The sequence below is a fragment of the Ictidomys tridecemlineatus genome, chromosome 1 (genome assembly GCF_052094955.1).
Source record: "Ictidomys tridecemlineatus isolate mIctTri1 chromosome 1, mIctTri1.hap1, whole genome shotgun sequence".
Classification (NCBI taxonomy): Eukaryota; Metazoa; Chordata; class Mammalia; order Rodentia; family Sciuridae; genus Ictidomys; species Ictidomys tridecemlineatus.
Genome location: NC_135477.1, coordinates 181339960 through 181352244, shown reverse-complemented (window position 1 = coordinate 181352244; position 12285 = coordinate 181339960). Strand labels below are relative to the sequence as shown.

At 46.1% G+C, this 12285-nt stretch overlaps 1 protein-coding gene, 1 long non-coding RNA gene and 1 other non-coding gene across 9 annotated transcripts in view; 2 read left to right on the top strand and 1 right to left on the bottom strand.

Moving 5' to 3' along the window:
• Positions 1–838: 838 nt before the first annotated feature.
• On the bottom strand, positions 839–7107 carry LOC120885766 (uncharacterized). The gene is made up of 2 exons (XR_005728475.2): positions 5205–7107; positions 839–5089 (listed from the first exon to the last, which is right to left on the bottom strand). It is a non-coding gene; the product is annotated as an uncharacterized LOC120885766 (long non-coding RNA).
• A 268-nt stretch (positions 7108–7375) lies between these two features.
• Positions 7376–12285, top strand: part of Fbxw11 (F-box and WD repeat domain containing 11) — a 121692-nt gene continuing 116782 nt past the window's right edge. For 4 of the 7 annotated variants that reach the window (XM_078052419.1, XM_078052415.1, XM_078052411.1 and 1 more), the window contains exon 1: positions 7376–7557. In XM_078052419.1, coding sequence (XP_077908545.1) covers positions 7513–7557 — 45 coding nt within the window. In that variant the 5' untranslated portion in view covers positions 7376–7512. Of the gene's footprint in view, positions 7558–8002; positions 8024–12285 lie in introns of those variants that run through there. The other 3 variants (XM_078052424.1, XM_078052423.1, XM_078052422.1) reach the window with 2 other exon arrangements.
• On the top strand, positions 11034–11101 carry Trnaa-ugc (transfer RNA alanine (anticodon UGC)). Its single transcript has one exon. It is a non-coding gene; the product is annotated as a tRNA-Ala (tRNA).

Here is a 12285-nt window from a genome sequence, read left to right as displayed (position 1 = left end):
GTATGAGACTACACGACCAGTGTAATTCCACATCATGTACAACCACAAAAATTGGAAGTTATACTCTATGTATGAATGATATATCAAAATAAATTCTACTGTCATGTGTAACTAAAAAGAACAAATAAAAAATTTTAAAACTGGTGAGGTTAATTCAGTGGTAGAACAACCCTGGGTGTCAACATTCATTAGCTGGGCATAATGGTGCACACCTGTAATCCCAGTGACTCTGGTGGCTAAGGCAAGAGGATTGCAAGTTTGAGGCCAGCCTCAGCAACTTAGCCAGGCCCTAAGCAACTTGGCAACTTAAGAGACTTAAAAAAAGGGGCTGGGGGCTGGGAATGTGGCTCAGTGGTTAATTGCCCCTGGGTTCAACCCATTGTACCAAGATTCATTAAATGATTATGAATTATACTTGTATAGCACAGACATTCCTCTGTGTTCACCAAACTCTATTTCATTTTCTTTTCATGTTTTTTTTTTTTTTTTTTTTTTTTTGCAATGCTGGGGATGGAACCCAGGACCTTGCATTTCCCTTTTTAAATTTTTGCAGTACAGGAATTGATTGAACCCAGGGCTGCTCTCTAAATAAAATTTATTTATTTTTTTCATTTTGAGACAGGGTCTTGCTAATTTGCTGAGGCCTGCCTTGAACTTGTGATCTTCTTGCCTCAGTTCCTGAGTAGCTGGGGTTACAGGTGTGTGCCACTGTGCCCGGCTACATTTCCCTTTTGCTGGCACACTGGAAGATGTGTTGTGTAGGTGACTGAGTGCTGACCAATGAACGGTGAGCAGGAACAAAGTGCTTCTGAGATGAGATAGTTAGTGACTAGTGAGCTTTCCCCAAATGTGTTTCCTCCCCAGCAACATTAGAGACCTCGTCTTCCAGAAGGGTAACTCTAAAGTAAAGGGGTAGCAGAACTAGATTGCACCTGGCATGAGTAAGACACATGCATTAGCTGTTATGTTTCCAGAGGGGAGAAATTAGTAACATGCCAGCTTGCCTCCCCAGGACCTTCCACAGGTGTGAGCCTATAGTTCTAGCTATTTGGAAGGCTGAGGCAGGAGGGTCCTGTGAACCCATGAATTCAAGACTAGCGAGAGCAATGCAAAAAGACTCTTTCAAAGGGGGGGGGGAAAGGGGGCTGGGGATGTGGCTCAAGCGGTAGCGCGCTCGCCTGGCATGCGTGCGGCCCGGGTTCAATCCTCAGCACCACATACCACACAAAGATGTTGTGTCCACCGAGAACTAAAAAAATAAATATTAAAAATTCTCTCTCTCTCCCCTCTCTCACTCTCTCTTAAAAAAAAAAGGGGGGGGGAAGGTCTTCTTCTGTATACCCTTCTGAACACCAGACCAATATCAGGGTCAGGTCTTAGCATGGTCTCCTTGGGGCAGGGCCAGCTCTGCAAGGGTGGAAAGGGAATTCTGTTCCTCTTAGGGTGGGCCACAAGAGGTTCTTGGGTGGGATCTGGAGCATGGAAGTGAAGCCTCAGTCGTTCTGCACCCGTGTTCATTGTCATTGATCAGCTGTGGCTGGAAGGTAACTCCTTCAGCTTCCCTGAGAGCCTCCTTCAGCTTCTGACTCCTGGGCCTCACATGCCTGCTTAGCTCTGTGCCAGGGGGCTCCAGCTTCTACAAGGCTCCACCTCACCAAGGTCAGAGGCAATATGAATGATCTCAATCTGTCCTGCTGGGCTCCAGTTCCCTTCATATCTGTCTCTTCCCTATCTGACCACCTGACTGCAAGAGCCAGCACTGGTTGTGAGACAGCAGCCTCAGAGAGGCCAATTGGTGACATTCCACAGCGAGGTAAGTTCAAGTACTTGTAAATGAAAACTCCAAACTCTGCCCAGCGCAGTGGTGCACACCTGTAATCCCAGCAACTGGAGAGGCTGAGGCAGGAGGATCTCAAGTTCAAGGATAGCCTGGGCAACTTAGTGAGACCCTGTCTCAAAGTAAAAAATAAAAAGGGATGGGATGTAGCTCAAAACAAAAACCTACTACTGTGGCCCAGCCTAGTCTATCAGAATATGGCCTTCCTTTGTTCTTTCATTTGGAGGTATATTATTTAACCTGCTAAGCACAGAAAAGGCTAGGAAAATACAAACATTAGTTTTAATACATGTTTGCCAATAAATTGATGATATGGTTTTATTCATGTGCTTTAAATATATTTTCCTAAAAAATTGTGAAACTAAAGATTTAACTCACATAGTGTCCATTATCGGTGAGGTGGTTTCTCACTACCAAACCAGTCAGCTAAATTAGACCCCCACCAGAAAAAGCCAAATAAATCTGTATTTTATGACAACTATCCTTTCTCTGGGTTCTAAAGACAGAGGGATAAAGGCATGGCCCCTTGTCCTATGAAGTAAGGTGCTGCTACCTTCAATACTTCTCACCAATATTCTCCTTCCCATGGTTTCACAAGATTCCCCAAGAGAATTCCATTTTTTGATCTTAGCTGGAAAAGCATTATGTAAAAATCTCACTCCCTCACTCTCTCTTTCCATAACATATCTGAATTCAGAAAATTCATCAGAGATCAAAATATACTATTTTTTGGGGGGTGGGCACTGGGGATTGAATTCGGGGGCACTTGACCACTAAGCCATGTCCCCAGCCCTATTTTGTATTTTATTTAGAGACAAGGGTCTCACTCAGTTGCTTAGCACCTTGCTTTTGCTGAGGCTGGCTTTGAACTCATGATCCTCCTGCCGCAGCCTCCTGAACCGCTGAGATTACAGGCATGTCTCACTACACCCAGCATATATACATTTTTAAAATGTCCTTCTCAATGTCTTTAACAGTATTCATAAAGAAGGAATAAACACAACCCTGCCGAAGTTCATGATGCTTTGATTAGAAGAGATAGCATCAAGTCCCATATTTTGAAGAACTAGTTATTTTTTTGGTGCTCTATTAGTTGTCTATTGCTGGATAATGCTTGTCCCAATACAGCTTAAAATAACAAATGTTATCTCGTTATCTGGCATATCTCTATGGGTCAGGAGTGCAAGAATGGCTGGAAGTTCTGGCTCAGGGCCTCTCAGAAGTCAAGAGTGTTGCTATAATTGGAATCTGGAATGTCTCCAAATGCCTATGTTTTGAAGGAACCTAGCTACTGAGAGGTGGGAGAATCTTTGTGGTGGGGCTTCATGGGAGATCTTAGATCAATGGGTGCATGTCCTTGAAAGGAACTGTGGAACCCTGGTCCTCTCTTCAGCTGCCATGAGGTGAGCAGCTTGCTTTACCAAGTGCCAACCACCATGATGTACTGCCTTACCACAGGCCCCAAAGCAACGGGACCAACCAACCATGGACTCAAACCTCCAAAACTGTGAGCCGAGATAACCTTTTTCTTATTGTAAGTTTATACCTCAGGCATTTGTCTGTAGTAATGGAAATCTTATTGACACAGTGTTGAGGGGGCTGCAGTCATCTGAAGGCTTGACTGGGGCAGGGGAGCTGGCTCATTAGCAGGTCTGGCAAGTTAGTGCTGGCTGTTGGCAGATGGTTCCAGTTCCTTTCCACATGGACCTCTCTCAAGCTTACTTGACCTTGATGGAAGAGGGTGGTGTGGCCCACTACATGTTGAAGTTTGCTGAGGTGCTGCAGGCAGGAAACAGCCTATTGAAATGTCAGGGAACTTGCTGGAAAGCTCATTTTGAATGTCCCAGTCGTGTGTGTGTGTGTGTGTGTGTGTGTGTGTGTGTGTGTGTGTGAGAGAGAGAGAGAGAGAGAGAGAGAGCGAGAGAGAGAGAGAGAGAGAGAGAGAGAGAGAGAGAAAGTGCTCACACATGTGAGAGGCACAGTTCTGTAAGTGGTCTGTGTCCATGAGCCAAAAAAGCAAGAAGGAAAAGAAAGTACCATAACCAGGACCAGAAGGCCCCTCCATTCTGTTGTGTTCCTCCACTGCTCTCTACTGACAGTGAACCACAGTGCCGGCTGGCAGAGGAGAAATACTCATGGGGTCCTGCTCCCAATCTCAAAGTGTGGCAGGAAAGGTGCACTTGGAGCCGAGATTTTATAGCTAATAGGAGCACACATTAGCTGCTGCCAAACAATTCATGTATTTGATTCTGGAGTGTTATCTTTGTCCCTGGGAGTGTCACCTTAGACACAGTGTATACACATCATTCTGGCTTTGTACAATCCAGGTTGTACAAATAATTTTGAATCCTGAGCATCTGGATCTCAGGGTTTTGGTTCAGGGACATGGACTTGTACCTTGATCCGTTAGCAGGTTTTGTGGACCCTGGAGCAAATATCAGGGGAAATGTGCTTCTGGGTCTTCTGCCTTTTCTCCAGTACCAAACCCATCGCCAGCTGGTATCATGCCTGAGGCACTAAGAGTATCTGAGTTTTTGTTCAGAAGAGGTGAGGGTGAGGAGATGGCTGGGCTTGGCTTGTGTAGACTGCTGTCATTAACATAACTTTTTAATCCCACTGAGCTTTGGGAATTGGATCCAATAATATTAGTATTATTTTTCTTTTTAATGTGTGTAGGGGGTATGATTTTAATAAAAGAACAGAAACCTTGAGTCAATCTCTATTACAGTTCTAATGACAGGATGGCAAACACAAATATCTATATTGATTTGGTACAAAATTAAAGTAAGAGAAGCATACGGATAGCTAGGATTTAAATGTCCCCACCAAAATTCAAGTTGAAATTTAATCCCCATTGCATGGTGTTAAGAGGTGGACTGTTAAGAGTGACATGGTCATGAGGGCTGTGCCCTCATGGATGGATTGAGATATGGGGTACAAGGGAGTGGCTTTCCATGTGACACCCTGTCATGTCATGACCTAGGGAAAGGCCTTCATCAGATGCCAAGCAGATGCCAGTGCCATCCTGTTGGACTTCAGAACCATGAACTAAACACACCTCTTAGTCTCAGGTATTGTTACAGCAGCAGAAAAAAGACTAGGATACAGATACAGAATAATAACAGAGTGGTGACAACATAGGAAACCACGGAGGACAGACTTGATGTAAAGAAGACAGTGGCAGGACTGGGGTGTGGCTCAGTGGTGGAGCGCTTGCCAGCATATGCAAGGCCCTGGGTGCAATCCCTTGCACTGAAAGAAAAAACCAATAGTCAGATATTCTAACTTTGAAAGATAAGTTGGAAATGCAGATTTTAAAATGTGAAACTGTCAAATTTTAAAATAAGATGGTTTAAGATAAACATACACATGGAGAGGGTGCTCGTATTCAGCACAGCACAGGACTCCTGCCTGTCCCTGCTGTGCTATGTCCTGTGGCAGGTGCTGGGACCTTTGCAGTTTGGGTTGGCTGTTCCATTGGTGGAGCCCAATGAACCAAGCCTCTCTGCACTCACGTCCCTGTGGAGAACCTTTCCACACTGACTGTGGACTTGGTTTCATGACTTGCTTTGGCCAATGGGGCATTAGAAAGTGTGGTACAACCAGAGGCTTTTCAAGCATTTGTTCATTGGGGCTTGTCCTCTTCCTAACCACCATGCAGAAGCTTGAGTGATAAGAAACCTTGTGGAAAAGAGAGGCACAAGAGGATGAGAAGTCATTTTGAAGGAGATTCCAGCTGACTATAGCCCATGTGTAATCTCAGCTTATGCCATGTGGGCCCACACAATTGTAAAAAATAGACCAATGCACCTAAGCTACTAAGTCTTGGGGCGGTTTGTTATATTGCAATAAGTAACTGAAATGAAGACCATTTATCTCAACCTCCTTGTTTTACTACTTAATGTCCCAAGGTCCAGAGAGGGAAAATTACTTCATGAAATTCATACAGCAAGTTAATGGCAATAACCTTCCAATTCTGGGCTCTTTCTTCCCATTGCTTTTCTTTCAATTCTCTTGGTGAAAAGCACCAAAGATTATGAAATGTCAAATTCTACCTGCAGGGAACTTACACTGCATCCTGAGTGTATACAAATTACTGTAATAGCTCTGTCCTTAAAAAGGCAAAGATTTCTAGGTCATCTAGAAACGCTTGATAAACAGGAAAGCAAAAGTCTCTGACATTGGGAGCTGGCCTGGTAAATGGGTTGGGTTGTAATGGTACTAGACAATAGCCTAGCCCTTACAGAGAGGCCTTGTGTTCTCCTATAGAACATAAACAATTTCACGGAACATCAACCTCAGATAAGGCCATTCTGTAATCATGGAAGATCAAGACAAAAGCAAGACTACTTCAAAATCACGTGTGAACACAGACAAAACCTTAACATTTTCCAAACCACAAAAGATGACTAAATACCCCCAACAGGCTAATTCCAGGGGCTGAACTTCTTTACCAATTACAGCTTTAGCGTCAGTTTAGTATCCTCTTCTGGCAGGTAAGATGTATACAGTTGTCCAATTATCGAATTATCCCCCCTCCCTGCCGGCATCTACTCCAGAGCCAAGCCCTCGCTGGGGCGCCCCGAGGTGCCTCGTGGCATGTCGGGACTCACGGCGATTAGTACCCAACCCAGCTCACTCGCCGCCGGCTTGCTCTCAGGGCAGGGGAGGACACGGGCATCCCCGGGGCGGCGGGAGGCAGAGGTCACTAGAAGCCGTCTCCAGCAGTGTGCCCGCTGGCCGCCGATTGCTGTGGTTAACGTCTGCGTCCCCCGAAGGCAGGGGCCTGTCTGTCGGGTAGAGCCGATCCCCAGGGCTTAGCGCAGTGCCTAGCATAGCATGGGGACTTAAAAAGTGCTTTCAGAGCGAAGAAGTAAGAGGACTCCGTCTGCAGATAACCTGTCCTCTCAGCGCCCGCCAGTTCGCGGGGCACCGCACAGCGAAGCGCCGGCCGCCTCTCCCCTCTCCCCATTCGCGCCACGCCCGTCCTTTGCGAGCCCCGGCGGAGCTCCTCGTGCTCGGGGCCGCCTGCCACGCCTGAGCCCTTGGCCTCCACCTTTGCAGGCACCTAGCATCCACCGTTCCACCACCCACCCCTCCACCAGAAGAGCGCCCGCCGTGCGGCCACCGGACGCAGAGGGACGCCGGGGGACGCAGGGGGTCGCAGGCGGCCTTCGCGCATGTGCGGAAGCCGGGCGCACACAGGGTCTCTGACGAGCGAGGAGCGGTCTCCGGGTTTCCGTCCCGGTGCAGGCAGCCCCAGCCGGCAGGAAGTCGGCAGAGCCCGGCCGGAAGCAGAGCCGCGCGCGGCGCCTCCTGGGACATGTAGTCGCGGCGCGCCGCGGCCTGTTCCGAGCCGGCCCTCGGTACTCGTGGTGCGCCCGACACGCGCTCGCGGCTCGGCGCAGCTTTCGGACGAAGGCGGCCTCGGGCCCCGGGGAGAGGCCCGGGGCGGGCTACGCCCCCTCAGCGCCCCGCGCCCGCGCCCGCGGCGCGTGCTGGGAGCCGTAGTCCTCGCTCTGCGTGCTGCGTCCGCCGAGGGGAGGGCGGAGCTGCCGGCGGCCCGGGCGGGCTGGCAGCTAGAGTGGGTGCGATCGCCGCCTCCGCCGCCGCCTCCTCCGCCCGGGCCGTTCGCTGCTGCGCGGGGTGAGCGAGGCGGGGCCGCCGGGGCCGCCATGGAGCCCGACTCGGTGATTGAGGACAAGACCATCGAGCTCATGGTGAGTGCGGCCCGCGGGACCGTCCGCTCTTCCGTCCGGCCCCGGGCGGGCCTGCCCACCCAACGTCCGGCGCGAGCCCGGCCCGGCCCCGCCGCCGCGGCCCAGGCGGCGCCCCCGCCTCCCCGCGCCCGGGTTCGGCGCAGGCCTCCCGCGCCCCGGAGCTCGCGGCCGGCCCGGCCCCCTCGGGGTGCCCGCGGCTCGCCCCCTCCCGGCCCGGCCCGGGCCAGGCCACGGCGGCCTTGCTCGCTCGCTGTGGCCGCGGTCGCACGCGCGCTGGCCTCGCCTTCTCCCTGTGTGGAGGGGGTTTGCCGAGTGTCCCCGGCCCGGCCCGCACCACTCTCCGAGCCCCGCCAGGCCACGGGAGATGGTGGGAGGGGTGCGGAGGAGAGGTCCAGGCCCTCGGGCCCGCCGTCCTGGCGGGGCTCCCGGCACCACTGCCCTGGCCCGCGGCCGTGCGGATGCCGAGGTAGGCCCCGCGGGGCCGGGGGTGGGCGGCCCGGCCCGGGGCTGTGGCAGAGAGGGGCCTCCCTCCGGGCCCCTGCGGTGTCGGGCTGCTCGGACAAAGGGCTTCCCAGCGGCCGTGGGGTGTTCGCCTAGCGAGGCCCCAGGTGCTCCGGATCCCATCCCCCAGGAAAGGGAAACCGCAACTTTACGTTTTCCCGAGCAGTTTAGGGAACCTGGGTGGGGGGCGTCCTCAGCTGCCACCCGGGCTTTCTTCTTAAAAGGGGGGAGGGGAGTCCTTGGCCCCTGGGGAAGCGATCCCTTTTCTGTTAGAAACTGTTAGTAGCCATGCTAGTCTCCCTGGTCCAGTGACACCCCTAATTTTTTTTTTTTTTTTTTTTTGCCTTAGGACTGACTTGGAGTCAAAAAGGGTTTTTAGAAACAGAACACACAGAGTGGCTAGTAAAAGTGAGGAATTTGCTAATTAGTAGGTGATATAGTGGAAGAAGGAAAATATGGCAGGTATTACCTGGCAATTTGAACATTAGGGAAATCAAACGGGCTCTGGAGAGTGGGGAGGAAGTCTTTCCCTCTGCAAGTGGACTTGCGCAGGGTTTCTTCCTGTGGAAACCTTGACAGTTTCTTTGTATCTCTGCTAACACAGTAACAATTTCTACCCCAGGGTTGAAAGGAAAGGTGAAAGAATCTACTTAACCTAGCAAAATGTTTTCCTAGCCAGTCTTCTCCTGCATGAAAATGTTTGAGTCAGTGATTCCACGGGTAGGGTTGGTGACATCAGAGCCACTTCCCCCATTTAATGCTATAAATAATAAATGGTGACACTGAAAGTCTGTTGGATAGTTGCATGGTTTTTGTGGATGATGGTATCTGGGGATTTGAGATGCATGTTTTAAAAATGGAAGTACAGTAGCATAAATACAGAGGGAGTTTAATATTTGCTATTATTTGCATAATTCACAGAACTAGACTAATCCAGCATTCTTGAAAACTAGAGGGGAAAACCTTTGGTAGTTATCTGATTTATGCACGCCTGCATGTAGATGTGACTGTTTTCAAAGGGATAATGTCACCTGTGGGTTTTTATTTGATCTTTATTAATTGAGTAACTTTTCCTTTTCAGCATAATTTATCAAACTGGTCAACAGTTTGATATTTGGCACCTTTTGCAGTGGATTATTTTGGCAAAATATCTTAATTGGAGTGATGAACACATTTTTAAGGATGTAGGATATATGCTCTTTAAACAGGAGGAGTTTTTCATATTAAAAAGCTGTAACTTAGTACCTCTGAGTGCTGTTCTGCACTCCTTCTGTTTCCATTCAATAAAAAAAAAATAACTAAAATGTCTTTATTTTCAAAAGAATTAGAATAAATACAATGTAACCCATGTCAGTACCTTTGAGTATATGGTTGGGATGCGGGGGAGTCTTTACATTTTAAAACTGGTTTTTAAATTTGCTGACTTTCCAGGCTGGAGTTGTGGTTCAATGGTAGAGCACTTGCCTAGCAAGTGCAAGGCCCTGAATTCGTTCCTCAGCACTATATAAAAAAGATATTGTGTCCAACTACAACAACAACAACAATAAAAAAATAAATTTGCTGACTTTCTATGCTTATAAACTTTAAAAAGTTTTGATTTCAGGACTGAGGGAGCAGCTCAGTGGTGGAGCATGTGCTTAGTATGCATAAGGTCCTGGGTTCAATCCCTAGCAATCCCCCCTCCCCCCCCAAAAAAGTTTTGATTTTATTGATAGTAATTGTTTCTGGTCTGAAAAGAGATTTCAACCATCTAAGCATATTATAAACTAGGATTTAAACTAAGATTCTTATAAAATTTAACAAAAGAGTTTCATAGTTACTATCAATTTAAAAATATCTTTTCATTTAAGTGTTTTGATAGTTCCTGAAAGGGATATTAGATAAGAGACTTGGATGACCCTTCTCATAAACATGTATGTGTTTATGTTAGTGTAATAGATGACACAGGTGCTTAACCCACTGATTGAGTAAATCCAGGATCAAATGCAGAATGATAATGCCTTACAGTCCAATTGCATGTGGCTTTAGTATTCACTACATTTTTTTCCCTTAATGGTTATCTTCTTTTTTTTATTGATTTTATTATTTTTTTAAATACCTGACAGCAGTGGAATGCATTACAATTCTTATTACACATATAGAGTACAATTTTTCGTATCTCTGTATATAAAGTAAGTTCATGTCAATTTTTGCGTTTATACATTTGTACTTTTTTTTGCATTACAATTCTTTTTTTTAAATTTTTTTTTTATTGTTGTAGTTGGACACAATACCTTTATTTTTATTTTTATGTGGTGCTGAGGATCGAACCCAGGGCCTTGCACATGCTCGGCGAGAGCTCTATCGCTGAGCCACCACCTCAACCCATATTACAATTCTTAATACACATATATACCACAATTTTTCATATCTCTGTTTGTATATAAAGTTCACTACATTTAAATTACAATTTTCAGAAGTAGATTAAAAAATTTTTTTATATTGGTTTTAAAATAGCATGATTGAAGAAGGGGAATGGTTAAACTGATGGTATTTTGGGAGCCCAGAGCATGAAATTTATTTTAGATTTTTAGTAGATAGCTTCAGAATAATTTTATTAGCCAAAAATTTGTAATTATAGTATTCAATGGTTAACAAGATCATTTTCATGTGATGTTCTAGAACGTGCTATATTAAAAAGAGGAACACGTTTCTAGTTCTCCATTTCTTAATCTCATCCCTCTACTTTCTTTGTTGATTCTTCTTTTTTTGCACTTTTGAGAAGATATTACTTTTTTTTTTTTTTTTAAGTGCTGAGGATGGAACCCAGGCTGGTGATCCAACCCCAGGCCTCTCACATGCTAGGCAAGCACTCTACCACTGATCATTTATTACTGGATTAGTAGGAAATAAAGCTAATTATGGTTATGCTTGAGGGTGGGGACATAGATTAGTGGTAGAATGCATTTAGGAGTCCATGAGTTCAGGACTGGGGATATAGCTCAGTTGGTAGAGTGCTTGCCTTGCATGCACAAGGACCTGGGTTCAATCCCCAGCATCAAAAAAAAAGAAAAAAAAAAAGTCCTTCAGTTCAATTCTAGCACTCCCCCTCCCCCCCCAAAATATATATGTATGTACACACATATACATATATATAGTAGAATAATTAAATCTCCAGATTTCATCTACCCTCTTGTGATTATTCCTTCTTGAGGCCTAGGTTCAGTAAAGATGCTTCTCCCCCTAACCTTTGGCATAGGAGTCAGGCTTTAGTTGTCTCAATCAAAAGCTTATAGTCTCTACTAAATTTTCAGTTGCTGATAGTGAATAATTTAACCACCACATGACTTTCATGACCTTATATTGGCCCAGTGCTTTACCTGTTTTGTAGGCCTGTTTTTCAAACTTCCAATTTTGGTACTGTCAGCTGTATTATGAGTGAAATAGAAGAGTGGTAATCCATTTTGGAAATATAGAAAGTTCCTGGTAGGCTTTGCTGGAAAGAATGCAGACTGTGCATTATGTATCATGTATTTATTAACTCATGAGTTAGGAATAGGATTTGATGTTCAGTCACTCATCAGTAGAAAGCACTCACAAGAACTGCTGATTGGGAGAGAGAAATGGTTAGTCTTTTACATCAAGAAAATTGATGTAAAAAGTCTAGAAACTAATCCTGCTTTTTTCTTTGTTTTCTTTTTTCCTGGGGTGCTGAGGATTGAACCCAGGGCTTTGTGCATGCGAGGCAAACACTCTTCCAACCAAGCTATATCTCTAGCCTTAAACCTGCTTTCTTTATGGGTGTGAGGGGATCTCTTTTCCCTTTGCACAATTAATGGATGAGCTATACTCCATTATTAGATGTTGAATGATTCCCCTGTGTTAAGTGACCTTATGTGAGTCATTTCCTTTCTGTGTTATCTCTAAAGTGGTTGAATTGTTGAATGAAGTAATATAGATTAAAATACATTAGTCCTTATTAAAGTGTGATATAAATGCTATTTTTAGAGTTGCTGAAGTACAGGCAGATCACAGGGCCAAGGAGATAAAAGAAACTGATAAGAAAAGTTATTGGGAATTTTCTCGTCTCTCTCTTTTTGGATCCTTGTTTCCCCTCCCCTCTTGGTGACTTTCTAAGTGATGAAAGTGGATTGTCTAGTGACTCTATCAAGAAATTGGATTTTTGTTTCCATAATTTGTCCTCATATACCTGCAGTGGTGTGCTAGTTTCCCAAATGCAGATTTTTT